This window comes from Quercus robur, chromosome 2 (genome assembly GCF_932294415.1).
Source record: "Quercus robur chromosome 2, dhQueRobu3.1, whole genome shotgun sequence".
NCBI lineage: Eukaryota > Viridiplantae > Streptophyta > Magnoliopsida > Fagales > Fagaceae > Quercus > Quercus robur.
Window position 1 is genome coordinate 93,597,446 of NC_065535.1, and position 15,748 is coordinate 93,613,193.

General features: G+C 35.5%; 1 protein-coding gene across 1 annotated transcript; it reads left to right on the forward strand.

The window, feature by feature from the left end:
* Positions 1-1,962: 1,962 nt before the first annotated feature.
* Positions 1,963-12,339, forward strand: LOC126705573 (uncharacterized). Its single transcript, XM_050404643.1, has 7 exons — positions 1,963-2,281; positions 2,362-2,512; positions 2,722-3,089; positions 6,314-6,576; positions 10,937-11,282; positions 11,484-11,634; positions 11,837-12,339. Exons 1-7 carry the CDS (start codon positions 2,011-2,013, stop codon positions 12,204-12,206), a joined length of 1,920 nt encoding a protein of 639 aa, XP_050260600.1. The 5' UTR covers positions 1,963-2,010; the 3' UTR covers positions 12,207-12,339.
* Positions 12,340-15,748: the final 3,409 nt, after the last annotated feature.

Consider the following 15,748-nt stretch of genomic DNA (forward strand, 5'->3'; position numbering starts at 1 on the left):
AATTTTTTAAGCTGCGAAAATTTCAATCACCAATAGAGATTGAAGATTCAAAAGCGTGAATGGATCTTTTGGATAAACATTGTCACCAAGATTAATCTTTCTATGTAAAATATATATACTGCTAAGTTTTGTTAATGAAATTTTCTGGTTAATAATATAAATTTAGACTTAACTGAGCCTTTTAAATATGAATAAACTCATGATTAATAATATATCAATTCCCGTGCGGTAGCACGGGGCTACATACTAGTGGCATTAATGGACCACACCTCAGGATGATGACAATTGATTTTCCTATTCTTTGTAAGACAGGTAAACTAACATCTGTATTTGGCTTTGAACTTAGTCAAGCCACCTTTGTCTTCTCTCAAAAATAAAAAACAAAGCCACCCTTGTCGAGCTTCTTTGACATTTTTGAACAAGAGATCGATAATTACCAAACCAAAAATGGGGAAGAAGAAAGAAAAAGCCGTCATACTCTCTTTGAAATAATTCGTTCGCAATCCAAAACATCTTGAAATCAAACATCTTATTCATACTATAATTATCCTTATCCAATCCTAAACGTGTCTCTATGAAATATTCAACCGATCCTAGCCATGTTTCTAAACAATTCAAATACCATAAGCATGTTACTAGCATATTACCGAAAGCCAGAAACTGATTAAACAAAAAACCAACGAAAACATTATAAAGTCAGGGCTTCTAGGTGATTTTAGGTATGCATGACCAAAGTTACAAATGCATGTGGTGACTCTAGGTTTTTTTCTTAGGGGGTTCAATATTGATAGAGCAAGAAATTTGTCTAAAGGAGAAAAAATGAAACCTTTTTTTTTTTTTTTTTTTTAATAATATTCAATACACAATACTTCCACAAAAATTTTATAACAAAATCTAGTTGGCAATTTATTAATGGTAGGTAAAAAGTGATGTAAATTACGGGTCCAAATAAAAACCAGTTACAACTTGTCATATAAAATTTACTGTGAAAATATTGTGAAAATAACATTAAGATGATCATATTCAAATTTATTTTAGTTGGGTTTAAATAAAATTTAAGGTCAGGGTGTTCAAAATTTTATTTTAAAGAGTCAAAACAAAAGTTAAAAAAATTATATAAATATATATATATATATATATATATTTAAAAAAAAAATTGACAATTTGAACCCCCTGGCTCTAAAATAACGCCGCAACATACGCAAACTCCTTAAGATGCGTATGCTAAGTCAAGCCGGCAGACGTGCGCGTCTTGAGGCAGAAATTCAACATTCTAACTATTCTAGCCTAAACTAGTTTCTATAGCAAAAGAACCTAAAACTAGAAGGAAATTAAATAACTAAAGCAAGGAAAACAAAAAAAATTGAAAAAAAAAAAGTGCTTACCTTGAAGTGAGAACCAAACTTTGAGTTTGATCGTTCTCCTTAGTTGATTTCTGCAGCCGTTCTATGACAAAATAACAACAAAGTCATAAGCTTTGAATTAAAGGGCTAGTGACCTAAGAGAGAGGCCATGTTAGTCCAATGGTGCTCTTAAAAAAAAATTAAAATATTTAGCTTACAAAAATAAGAGTTGGCCTCCAAATTAATATTTGAGTTAGTCTAAAGGAACTCTTTAAAAAAAAAAAAAAAAAGAATTTGCTGATTGGTCTATAGTTATGAAGACAGCGTAATTTTTATTTTATCGAATTTCATTTTTTATTATAAAATTATCTCTTGTATCTATTAAATTTTGAATCATTCATTTCTTTAAAAACTTCAATATTTCCATAAATTTTTTTTACTCAATTTGATTAACAATTTTGTAATTTATATTTGAAATTGAAAATTTTAAGAATTTCACTTTGGTCGTTGAAGATGAAGTCAGGCTGAGCCAACCCATTTTGACTAGTAATCGAGCAAATCCCATTGCACTTATCCTCTATATGTAGTCACATATACCCGCCATTCACTTCCACACACCACTATTGCTGCACTGCATTCACACACTCTCAAAGATAAGAAAAAAAAAATGAAGCTCTTTTCTCTGATACTGTTTTTCTTAGCTTTCTTCTTGCTTGGAACCTCAGCAGATGATGTTACCAGCGTCATCAGCTCGTCGCTTTTTAACAAAATGCTTAAATATCGAAACGATCCTCGATGTAAAAGCAATGGATTCTACACTTACAATGCTTTCGTTGATGCTGCCAAATCTTTCAATGGCTTTGGCACAACTGGTGATATTACTACACGAAAAAGGGAGATTGCTGCTTTCTTTGGTCAAACCTCTCATGAGACCACGGGTTAGTTACTTACGTTCTGTTCGGTTCGCTATAAAATGTTTTACGGAAAATATTTTCAGCATTTTACCATTTTTGTGTAGGAGGGTGGCCAAGTGCACCAGATGGCCCATATGCGTGGGGATATTGCTTGATTACCGAAACTAACAAGCAAACCTATTGCACGCCTTCAAATCAATGGCCATGTGCTCCTGGCAAACAATATTATGGTCGAGGACCTATCCAACTCACTCAGTAAGTCTTTCAAATCATCAATTAGTTCTTTACACAACACACACAGAGATCATGGAATTATGGTTCCCTTTATTTGAATATGATTTCTTCAATATAGATCAGGAACTTCAGATCAAATAATACAAATATAAAGTTGTATTCAGTGTTAGGTTTGTAACTTTGTTTATCAAAGACTTCAACTCTGACTTCAATTGTTTCACTATTGTCAGCAACTACAATTATGGGCCTGCAGGTAAAGCTATTGGAGTTAATCTGCTAAGTAATCCAGATCAAGTAGCCACAAACCCCACCATATCATTCAAGACAGCCATATGGTTTTGGATGACCCCACAAGGAAGCAAACCATCTAGCCACAATGTCATCACTGGAAAATGGAAACCCTCCGCTGCTGACACTGCAGCTGGTAGAGTCCCAGGTTATGGTGTAATCACCAACATTATCAATGGTGGCATTGAATGTGGCCATGGCCAGGATAGTAGGGTGGCTGATAGGATTGGGTTCTATAAGAGGTACAGTGACATATTGGGAGTTAGCTATGGGAATAACCTAGATTGCTATAATCAAAAGCCTTTTGCCTAAACAGCTCTGGTCCAAGGCAAAAAAATGTTTAGCCAAGTACAATAAGGAGATGACATAAATGTATGAATGGGATATTTTCCTGTTCAATGAGAAATCTATAAAGTTAAATAAAGAGGAATTTAATAAATTTGAGTACTGGTAATGCAGCTAGCTTGACCAAATTGTGCGATTTTTTTTTTTTTTAATTTTTTTATTGCTGCTTATATATAATTCGTTACTTTGTTAGCTAATTGTGTGAGGATGCTCACAAACTCATTCGATTACGATCCTGTAATATGACGTGTACATATCACACTCTTTAGATCTAAAAAATTAAATCTTAACTGTAAGATGGATTTTTTTTTTTTTTTTTTGAATGAAATTGAGAAGTTTTTTTTTTTTCAAAGGATATTTATGTTTAAACTAGCAAAACAAAACTAAGACCTATATTCATGCATTCAAATTACCTAAATAAGGATCATTCTCATCCATATCAATCCACTAAATGAGAGTATGAAAATGTCACATTCTTTACGGGCCTACTCTAGGCTTAGGTCACTTAAGCCATTACCCAAGTCCCCTATTTATAAAAGACCTCAAAATTGTATTTGAATAATCATTTTCAAAATAAAATAAAATAAAATAAATTAAATTATTTTAAAAAAACTTATTGTGGGTACCTAAGACATGCTTGCAACGTCCTAGGCATGCTTGGCAACGTCCTTGGCCGACCTCGACATGCCTTGCAACGTCCTCGGCATGCTTAGCAACGTCCTAGGCATGCTTAGCAACGTCCTAGGCATGCTTGGCAATGTCCTTGGCCGACCTTGGCATGCCTTGCAACGTCCTTAGCATGCTTAGCAACGTCCTAGGCATGGTTGGCAACGTCCTTGGCCGACCTCGGCATGCCTTGCAACGTCCTCAGCGTGCTTAGCAACGTCCTAGGCGTCCCACATCGAAGAGAAATCCCCCCACTTTCTACCTTATAAGCTTTGAAGCGAAGGAGTAGTGTACAACTACTTCTTTAAAGAGTTAGCCCCTACTCATGTGCACTCAATGAGTTAGCCCATTAGCCCAACCCATTGCTTTGCTCGATAACTCGGAATTCATAACTCCTTTAACGATTAAGATACTTAAAGTGAGATTTTGTTAATAAAAAAAAATTAAATAGATTTGACCATAAAAAATTAAATAAGTTTTAAATTATTTGATTAATTCCTTAAAAAAATATTTCCCTTATAAAAATTGATTATTTTCTTATAAGAAACTAGTCACTATCCCATGCATTGTACCGGATAGTTAGCTAATATATATATGTAAGGACTCAATTTGTAACTATCCCAAATTGATATTGGGTTCGAACGTTAAAGGCCCAAACAATAAATTTGTAGAGAATGGGCTAAAAGGCCAGACCTTGGTGAACGTACAATCGTTAGTCATGGTGTTCATGATGATTGCACAGAGGTGAACTGAGCTTGTCCAAGAAGACTTTTTCCCCGGCACGGCCTGAGTGGCTCTAGTCATTGGACCTTGTCCGAGGAGCTTCATGTTCTTATTATTCCTTTTACACTAGGTTACAATGGTCCTAGAGACGATACATAATGCTCTTTATTCCCCCCCCCCCCCCCCCCCGTTTTTCGTGGATGAATTCTTACATTATATAGCCCATCTCAGTTGATCTTGACCTTTCATCTGTTGATCAGGCAGGTAACTACTCGAGTGCTTGTCCCATCAGCCGCCTTCCCCCACTTTCTGTTAGTTGCAGTAACCAAAACCACATTGTTCAGGGGTCTTTTCCCATTAATGTGGCTAGGATGTTTGTTGGCGCATTCAATGCGGAGGTGACAGCTTTTCCTTGAACCGCTCCCACACTGTACCCCCGTGCGAGTCCTACTGTACTCGTCCTTTCTTCTAGGAGCGCTTTAAGGGCTGCCTTTGATGGCGTGCCGTTCTTCCCTTCTAGGTTTTGGGAGGCTGAGGACAGGATCGTCCTCGGCTACATTTCTAGGCCATTTGGACTTTCGCTGCATGTTCTCGGCAATGTCTCTCCTCGGCGCGGGCCTTGGGCCCTAATGTAAAGTGGGCCGGGGTCACAAATTCTCTGACGCCACAATAACCCCTCAAAACCCTGCTGTCCGGCTCCTCGAACGGAGAGGAGGGTTTTGATGACATTAGGCCTCTATCATAGCTTGTCAATCCTTGTCATTTATCAGTACTAGAGACTCTTCATCTGCCCGAGACACATTCTTGGCACCTTGGTATGTGAAGCGCGTCTTCATTAAATGCGGGCAGCTCTGTGCTTCCCACGTTCAACGGTGAGATGATAATCTAACGGTGGAGATTTCCTTACCTTTATGGGCGGGAAAATTCACACAATTACTTTTGATGGGAGGTATAAATAATTTTTGGAACTGATTTGTCTCTTCACTTTCACACTTAAGTGTTCTGGCGCACATATCCTGGGTTCAGTCAAACTTCCATCCAAACTTAAGTCTCTCTCCAGTATAAAAAGCCCATCCGAGGAACTTTTCCTCCTTTCTATAAGTTTTCTGCTCTCACTAACTCGTGCTTTCTCTCTTCTGGGTTTATTTTTTCTTGTTCCTCTACTTCTCCCGTCATCCCCTGAGTCTGTTTAGCAGCTTCTAGAGATGGGTAAATTAAAAAAGTTGGTTGAGACCAAAGAGGCGATGGAAAAGTTCATCGCCGACTATAGGATACCTCCCAATGTGAGTTTGAGGTACTGCAAGGAGGGGGAGTGGCATCTTAAGAGAAGAACGGGCGATGTGATGATTCCCCTTCTCGCCTTTATAGAAGGGCGTGTGAGAATCCCCATGGGACCGGTAATGAGGGATTACCTTAGGCATTTCCGATTAGCTCCCACCCAGTGCGCTGCTAATGTGTTTAGGATCCTGAGTTATGTGAACACCTTAAACGAAAAAATGGGGTTAAGACTAACCCATCATGATGTAAACTGGTGCTACAACCTCCAACATTTGAGGGGTAAATCCTATTATATGAAGACGAGAGACGATAGGGTTCGGCTAATCCAGTGCCTCCCCGAGTTCAGCAAATGATTGAACAAGGACTTTCTTATTGTATTTGGGGAGCGGCACGATGACCTTCCTTGCCCAACTGTGGAGGGAGAACTAGGTGGGGTGCGGAGAGTAGGAGGGGGCTAATCTTTTGTACCGTCGTAATTTGTGTGGTTCGGTTACTAACTATGAACATGCTTTCTTTTTGCAGATCCACACGCTTTTCACCGGCACTTTCATCTGACCAACCGGGAGGATTTGGAAACCATTCTCAAGGTGACGGTTTTTCTAAACAAAGAGGACAACCAAGTCAGAGCCGCTCACAAAATCTTAAGGTACGATCCTATCCAGAAGTCATTTGCCGCCCCGAAGCACGTGATCAGAGCTAATGATCCTCGGCTTCAGAAAATCACTGTAGCCAAGCACGGGTTTTTGATCTTTGAAGGATCTCTTGTCCCGGAGGGCATCCCGTTGGCAAGCTCTTCTCTGTCCCACTAAGTAACGAAGGACGAGGGTGATTTGGGCTTATCCGAAGAGGGGTTTAGTGTATTTGACCAAGTTGATCCATCCAAGGATCCTTCCGGTGACCTAGGTGACCCTGACTTGTCCGAGGCGGAACTGTTGTCAGTGGGAACATCTTCTCGGGCGGAGATGGGTGTTAAGAGAAAGCCCCCGACCAGCTTGTTTGACCTGCTTGAGGGCCAGCCGGGGAAGGGTGTGCAGGGAAGGTCGCAGTCCAGTGCTCTAACTCCCCTACCACAGCCCCAGCCTGTCCAGACTAGGTTTTCTCCTTCTCGATCGCAGTCACAATCTCCTTCTCGATCGCAGTCACAATCTCCTTGTCCAGACGGCGCCAATTGTAAGGACTTAATTTGTAACGATCCCAAATTGATATTGGGTTCGAACGTTAAAGGCCCAAATAATAAATTTGTAGAGAATGGGCTAAAAGGCCAGGCCTTGGTGAACATACAATCATTAGTCATGGTGTTCATGATGATTGCACAGAGGTGAACTGAGCTTGTCCAAGAAGACTTTTTCCCCGGCACGGCCTGAGTGGCTCCAGTCATTGGACCTCATCCGAGGAGTTTAATGTTCTTATTATTCCTTTTACACTAGGTTACAATGGTCCTAGAGACGATACATAATGCTCTTTATTCCCCCCCCCCCTTTTTCGTGGATGAATTCTTACATTATATAGCCCATCTCAGTTAATCCTGACCCTCCATCTGTTGATCAAGCAAGTAACTACTCGAGTGCTTGTCCCATCAGCTGCCTTCCCCCACTTTCTGTTAGTTGCAATAACCGAAATCACACTGTTCAGGAGTCTTTTCCCATTAATGTGGCCAAGACGTTTGTTGGTGTATTTAATGCGGAGGTGACAACTTTTCCTTGAACCGCTCCCACACTGTACCCCCGTGCGAGTTCTACTGTACTCGTCCTTTCTTCTGGGAGCGCTTTGGGGGCTACCTTTAATGGCGTGTCGTTCTTCCCTTCTAGGTTTTGGGATGCCGAGGACAGGATCGTCTTCGGCTGCATTTCTAGGTCATTTGGACTTTCACTGCATGTCCTCGGCAATGTCTCTCCTCGGCGCGAGCCTTGGGTCCTAATGTAAAGTGGGCCGGGGTCACAAATTCTCTGGCCCCACAATATATATATATATATATATTATTTATATATTTTGTTTGAATGTATAATCAAATTCATGAAATTTATTTAAAAGTAATGATGTTAAAACAAATGAGCAACTACTGTAAAAACTACATTTGTATATTTATAGGGTTCATGTTTAGAAAAAATTTCACTTAAATTTAGCTAGATCAAAGTAAACCGAAATGCTACATTAATGTGACTCAACAGGAACATAATAATAAATGTTATGTTTAAGTTTTTAGATATTACGAGTTTGAGATCTATATTTTTTTTAATGAATTTGGATTTAGAATAGATGCTTTCTACCCAAACTTGTCTTTTTTCCATTATGTAAGTGCACAAAAATGGTCCAAATGCATTGAATGGACCAAAGTGGACCGAACTAGACCGAATAAGACCAAAACAACCAAATCAGACAAAGTGGACTAAATAAGACCGAAATGGATTGAATAGGAGCAAAGTGGACAGAATAGGCTGAATAGGACCAAAGTGGACTGAATTGAGGCAAAGTGGACATAATTGGACCGATGTAGACTGAATAGGATTAGTGTGGACCGGATAGGACTAAAGAAGACCAAATGGATCTAATAGGACCAAATAGAACCTAATGGACCAAAGTAGACCTAATGAACTGAAAAGGACATAAGTGGACTGAATAGGACCGAATAAGACCAAAGTGGACAAAATGGACTGAATAGGACTAAAGTTAACCAAAGTGGACCAAGTGGACTGAATAGAACAAGTTTAGAGCAAATAGGACCGAATAAGACTGAACTGGACCAAATAAGACCAAAATAGACAGAATGGGCCGAATAGGACCTAATGGTGGATTGAAGTAGACCAAATAGGACCAAAATGGATGAAATAAGACCAAATGGAAATTAAAATCTAATCCCAATGTGCATGATCATAATATTTTATACATGAACATGTTAACCATCTCATATCATCAAAATTCATCATTTGTGCAACTAATTATTATAAGAATTAACTAAATCAGAATACTTACCTATATGCACGACCTCTTGCAAATGATATGATGGTGGATCACTCTATAAAATAGGGAATAATTTATTGCCCTTATTTCCTAGGATCAATGCATAGATCTCTCACTTTCATGGTGGAGGAAATTATGCTTCTTGCTGTTGTGTGCTGTCAATTTTGTGATATTCAATCTAGTGTCTTCAGATTTTGTGGATTAAGGACTCTTGAAAATGACTACAAAACTTCATCAACATGAGGTTGAGATGATAATTTTTAATGGATGATGTGCTTCAAATTTGATGGGTGAAGCTTTTGGGGTTGAATTTGGAGGTGTTTTCGGGTGTCTAATGATTCTAGCTTTGGTATCTAGGGTTTTCAGAGGGTAATTGGGTTGGCTTGAGTGATGTGAAAATGTTGTTTAGGCGGTGGAGAAGAGATTGCACATAAAGTTTTGGTTGTGCTCTTTGCAAAGAGTGTCGTTGCATGAAAGCAACCTAATTTTTCTTTGCAAGAATACAAAATTAAATAATGAAATTTTGATGAATGAATTTACTCTTGCAAGAATACCTAATTTACTCTTGTATTTATAAAGGAAAATGAATTTAATTTAAATTTTCCTCCCAATGCTCTTTCTCGGAATTTCTGAACTCATACTTACTCTCTTAGACGTTTAAATTGAAGTTAAGAGTCGAAATGATATACATTGTGGTACTTGTTTTACAAGAAAATTGTTCCTTAATTAGTTGATTTGTGCAGCCATTCTATGACACAAACAACAAAGTCCTAAGCTTTGAATTAAACGGCTAGTGACCTAAGAGATAAGACGTTGGCCAAGCAAGAATTTAAACTCAAAAGAAATTTAATCAAAACTCCCTCATTTACTCAAGAATTGTTTTGATAGTAGTTCTATATGTATTTCTAACGATATTTGCTTGTGTTTTGAAAAGGGAGTTAGTCATACTTTTTATACTTGACAATCTAAGTGCAAAACCTTCTCTCAATTGTTGGATCAGTTTAATTTGCACCAGATTTCTGAGAGAAAATTTCCATAAAGAGCTCACCCCTACTCGCGTACATATCGACCGACCTCGTGTGCGCATAGCCATGGTTTTTGAAAATGATTGAATGTTTTTTTTTTTTTTTTTTTTTCATCTTGCTTGATCTAGGCCTCTCAAAAATAGGTCCGTTATGTATTGTCAAAATTTTAAAATTTTCATATTTAGTTTATGTAATTATTAAAAACTTTAAATATTTAGCTTACAAAGATAGGAGCAAGCTAGCCCCTCAAATATTTGAGTTAGTTCGATGGTGCTCTTAAAAAAAAAAATTGCCGATTGTTCTATACTCTATAGTTATAAAGACAATGTAATTTTTGTTTTCTCGAATTTCATTTTTTATTATAAAAGTTTCTCTTGTATCAATTAAATTTTGAATCATTCATGTCTTTAAACACTTCAACATTTCCGTTATGGTTTTTTTTTTTTTTTTTTTTTTTTTTTTTTTTTTAACTTAGTTTGATTGAAAATTTTGTAATTTATATTTGAAAAAAAAAATTAAGAATTTCACTAAGAAGATAGTAAAAGGTAGGGAATTTTATCTATATGAAAGAAAATCATCAAGCACAATTTTTATAGGAGATACTAAAAGATGGTATAAGTTCTCCTAAAAATTATTTAATAAATAAATAAATATATATATATATATATAAGTCAAAGTTGATAATTTTATATACAATATATTTATAAATAATGGCTTGCCCTAGTATTAAAATATCGGTAAAACCAGTTACCCATACCATTTTGCATACAAGCACACACGTCGTTGCTATATATATAGGTGAATATGTCTTTAACTTACGATATCAGTTCAAATTCAATGTGTATACACGTGTGAAAAAATGGTATGTGTAATTCAACCAGCCCTAAAAATATTATATACGTGTGTGGGATTCGTCTCAACTCTTTTTTCCACATTTTTCCGTTGTTAACATATTTCTGCCACGTAGAAGTTGGTCCTAACAAGGCATTTCAATCCGCAAAGGAAGGCATGCAAGATAGCCTTATCTCGACAACACTACACTATTTTCCACAACAAAACCGACAAGGAATTCCGTATATTGCCATTGAAGATTAAGTCAGGCTCAGCCAACCCATTTTGACGAGTAACCGAGCAAAACCCATTGCACCGATCCTATATATAGTCACATGCGCACCCACCATTCACTTCCACAAAGCACTATTGCTGCACAGCATTCACACTCTCAAAGATAAGAAAAATGAAGCTCTTTTCTCTGATTCTGTTTTTCTTGGCTTTCTTCTTGCTTGGAACCTCAGCAGACGATGTTACCAGCGTAATCAACTCGGCTCTTTTTGACAGAATGCTTAAATATCGAAACGATCCACGATGTAAAGGCAATGGATTCTACACTTACAATGCTTTCGTTGATGCTGCCAAATCTTTCAATGGCTTTGGCACAACTGGTGATATTACTATACGTAAAAGGGAGCTTGCGGCTTTCTTGGGTCAAACCTCTCATGAGACCACTGGTTAGTTAATTACTTACGCTCTGTTTAGTTTGCAGTAAAATATTATAAGGGAAATATTTTCAGTATTTTACCATTTTTGTTTCCTTGTAAAACTAGGCCAAATATGTCATTATTAATAAAGTGTTTTTAAGTGTGTGTTTGGTTTAACTTGTTGGATATTAGCTTAATTTTAATCGCAAAAGATAATTATTTTTTGAGTAGGAGGATGGGCAACTGCACCAGATGGCGCATATGCATGGGGATATTGCTTTATTACCGAAACTAACAAGCAAGCCTATTGCACTCCTTCAAAAGAATGGCCATGTGCTCCTGGCAAACAATATTATGGTCGAGGACCTACCCAACTCACTCAGTAAGTCTTTCAAATCATCAATTAGTTCTTCCCACAACAGACACACTGATCATGGAATTATGATTCCCTTTATTTGAATATGATATATTCAATAATAGTTCAAATCAAATAAAAAAAATATAAAGCTGTACTCTGTGTAAGGTTTGTAACTTAGTTTATCAAAGACTTTTAACTTTGACTTTGATTGTTTTACTATTGTCAGCAACTACAATTATGGGCCAGCAGGAAAAGCCATTGGAGTTGATCTTCTAAAAAATCCAAATTTAGTAGCCACAAACCCCACCATATCATTTAAGACAGCCATATGGTTTTGGATGACTCCACAAGGAAGCAAACCATCTAGCCACGATGTCATCATTGGAAAATGGAAATCATCGACAGCTGATACTGCAGCTGGTCGAGTCCCAGGTTATGGTGTAATCACCAACATTATCAATGGTGGACTCGAATGTGGCCGTGGCCCAGATAGTAGGGTGGCTGATAGGATTGGGTTCTATAAGAGGTACTCTGACATATTGGGAGTTAGCTATGGGGCAAATCTAGATTGCTATAATCAAAAGCCTTTTGCCTAAACAGCTCTGGTCCAAGGCCAAAAAAATGTTTAGCCAAGTACAATAAGGAGATGATATAAATGTATGAATGGGAGATTTCTTTTCCAATGAGAAATCTCTAAGGTTATGGATAAATAAAGAGGAATTTAATAAATTTGAGTACTGGTTATTCATTACTTTGTTGGCTTATATAATTCACACTCTTTAGATCTAAAAAATTAAATTTTAACTGTAATTAATTTTTCAATAAAATTAAGAGGTTTGTTTTCAAAGGAGAAATATTTTTAACTAATAAAACAAAACTAAAACCTATATTCATGCATTCAAATTACCTAAATAAGGATCATATTCATCCATGTCAATCCAAGATATGAGAGTATAAATGTCACCTTTTTTTAATGAGCCTACTCTAGGCTTAGGTCACTTAGGACATTGGGTAAGTCCCCCATTTATAAAAGACCCCAAAATTGTATTTGAATAATTGTTTTTAAAAAAAAAATTATTAAAAAAAAAAACCACATAGATGGGATACATACTCATTCAAGCATCTTCAAGAAAGCTCCCAAGATTGAGAGTCAATATATCTACAGGTCACCAAATGGCCCATTACCCACATACAAGGCTAGCTCATTAGCCAACACGTCATTGCCCAGTCCAATAACTCGAATTCATAACAAAAATATATAGGGGGAGTATGGAGGATTGATCTTGAGACATTATAGATGAATCTTTTAATAGTACTCCCCTAACTACTAAAATACGTAAAGTGATTGTATTAAACTTAGTTTACTAAATTTTTTTTTTTTTTTACTAGTCTAGCAACTTTGAAATAACCATCTAAAGCCTTTGAAAAAAAAAAAAAAAACAAAAAAAGTTTCTATCAATAACAAAAAAATTAAATAGATTTGACCATAAAAAACTAAATAAGTATATATTTTATCGTCATTTGTTTTATCAAAAATAAATTGATTCTTTCCTTATAAAAAACTAGTCACTATCTTGTGTGTTGCACTAAATAGTTAAATAAAATTTTATATATTTATATAATTTATTTATTTATTTATTTATTTTTGTTTGAAGGTATTTAATCAAACTCATGTAATTCATTTTAAAGTAATGAAATTAAAAAAAATGAGTAGCTGCCCTAAAAATTACATTTAGAGTATTTAATTATTTATAGCCTTTATGTTTAGAAAGACTTTTACTTAAATTTAGCTAGACTGAAGTAGACCAAAATGCTACATTAACGTGACTCAACAGAAGCATAATAATAATAAATGATATGCTTAAAATCAGTGGCGGCGCCACGTTTGGTTCGGAACACCCTGACCTGGAAAAAAAAATTATATATAGTAATTTAAATTTTTTTATTTATCTACCCTTAAAAAAAAATTAGGAATACCTTCAAACTTTTTTTATGCCAAACAAATTTTGAACTAAAATAAAAAAATAAAAAAAAATTGTAATAGAGAATATGTGAGAAAATGATTATAAAATTAGAAATATCTCTTAATTTGGGCGAGGAGCCGAACTAGGCTTTGGAGGAAACAGAGAAAGAGAGGAAACTGCAGCTCAGCCGTTGCTTCTTCTTTAGAGTGAGAGAAAGAGATTTGAGCAATATGTTTAGACTTTTTAGATAAGGAGAGGAGAGGATAATCTTTTTAAAAAGTTTGGTATAAATGTGGGTGGATATCCTTTGGCAACGTTGATAGTTAGGTGTGAGAGGCAGACCACTTTACCCTTTTTTTTTTTTTTTTTTTATGAGAAATACATTTGTGATATGGCTTACGTGGGTTTGAGTGGTCAATCAAAGGCAAAGAATCTGAATTATTTGCACTTCGTATACAGGTAAGGTTATTGCAATATTCAAGACAAGCATAAAATATTTTTATAATAAATACAATTTTTTTAGAAGAAATATTTAGATGTGAAATTATATTAACATAGATAAATATTTTTAAATTAAATAATGGTTTTGTTAAAAATACTGAAAATTATATATGATTATAAAACTTTAAAACCATAACCTTTTTTTTTTTCGGTAGTTTGTTTAGGTTAACTTCTTTTTGTTCCTCTAAAAAATTATAATTTATTTTTCTTTTAATTTGAGTTAAATTTAACATGAAAATACTTCTAAAATTTTATATCTTTTTTTAGTAAATATCAGTAGCTATATTCTTATTTATTTAATTTTATTATTTTTTATAATTATTTATTTATTAATTAAATTATTTATGACGTCACTGGTTTGACCATCGACCGGACCCTGGTCCGACCAGAAAACCTGTAACCAGTCCCTTTTCCGATTCTTTCATCGTACCAATTTTTAAAACCATGGTGGGAGTGGATGGGGGCATGGGGTTGGGGTGGGATATTTGAATTGGGGGAAGTAAGTATGCATGGGGTGTGTGCTAGTGCAACTAATAAACAATAATTTAATTAACCAATAATTAATGGGAGGAAGCAACTAATAAAAAATTATTAATAATTTAATTAACCAATACATTATAAAAGTCAAACAAATTAAATTATGTTATGCTAAACAACAATTAATAATTTTATAATTAATAAAATAACAATATAACAAATTATAATTTATAAAAGACAAACAAATTAATGAAACAACTAAACAACAATAATTAATAATTTTATTAATATTTTAAATGAATTTATAGTTTATTGTTTATTCTTTTGCTAGAATTATGGACAAATATTTGATAAGAAAACCATGTATCCAAGGAACATCTTGAAAAAAATTTTTAGAGCCGCCACTGCTTAAGATTTTAGATATTAATTACGAGTATGAGATCTAGATATATATAGAGAGAGTAAATTTGGATTTAAAATAGGTGCTCTCACCCAAACTTATTTTTTCCTATTGGGAAAGTGCACAAAAATGGACCAAATGCATCTAATGAACCAAAATGAACCAAACGAGACCGAGTAGGACCGAATTGGACGGAATATTACCAAAGTGGACCGAGTTAAACCAAAGCAAACAAAATAGGACTAAATGAACCAAATTGGCTTAATAGGACAAAAGGGGACCGAATAGGACTGAAGTGGACTGAATAGGACCAAATAGAACCAAAGTGGACATAATGGACCAAAGTGAATTGAATTGGACCAAAGTGGACTGAATAGGACCAAAGTGGACCGAATAAGACCGAAGTGGACTGACTAGAACCTAATGGACCGACTAGAACCAAATTGGATAAAAATGGATTGAATAGGACGGAAACGTACCAAATAGGACCTATGTGGACCGAGTAGGACCAAAGTACACTAAATAGGACTAATGTAGATGAAATGGACAGAATAGGACCAAAGTGGACTGAATATACCAAAATGCTAGGCTAATGTGGCTCAAGGGACTTGACAAAAATAAATGTTATTCTTAAGTTTTTTGATATACTAGTCGTTAGCCCGTGCAAGGCACTGAATAATTAGCAAATGTTAAATATCTTTACTTTTTTGTCAACAAAAAAAAAAAAAAAAAAAATCTTCACTTTGTTCAATGCTACAATTAGTTAAAAGCGAAAAAAAAAAAATTAATAATTTTA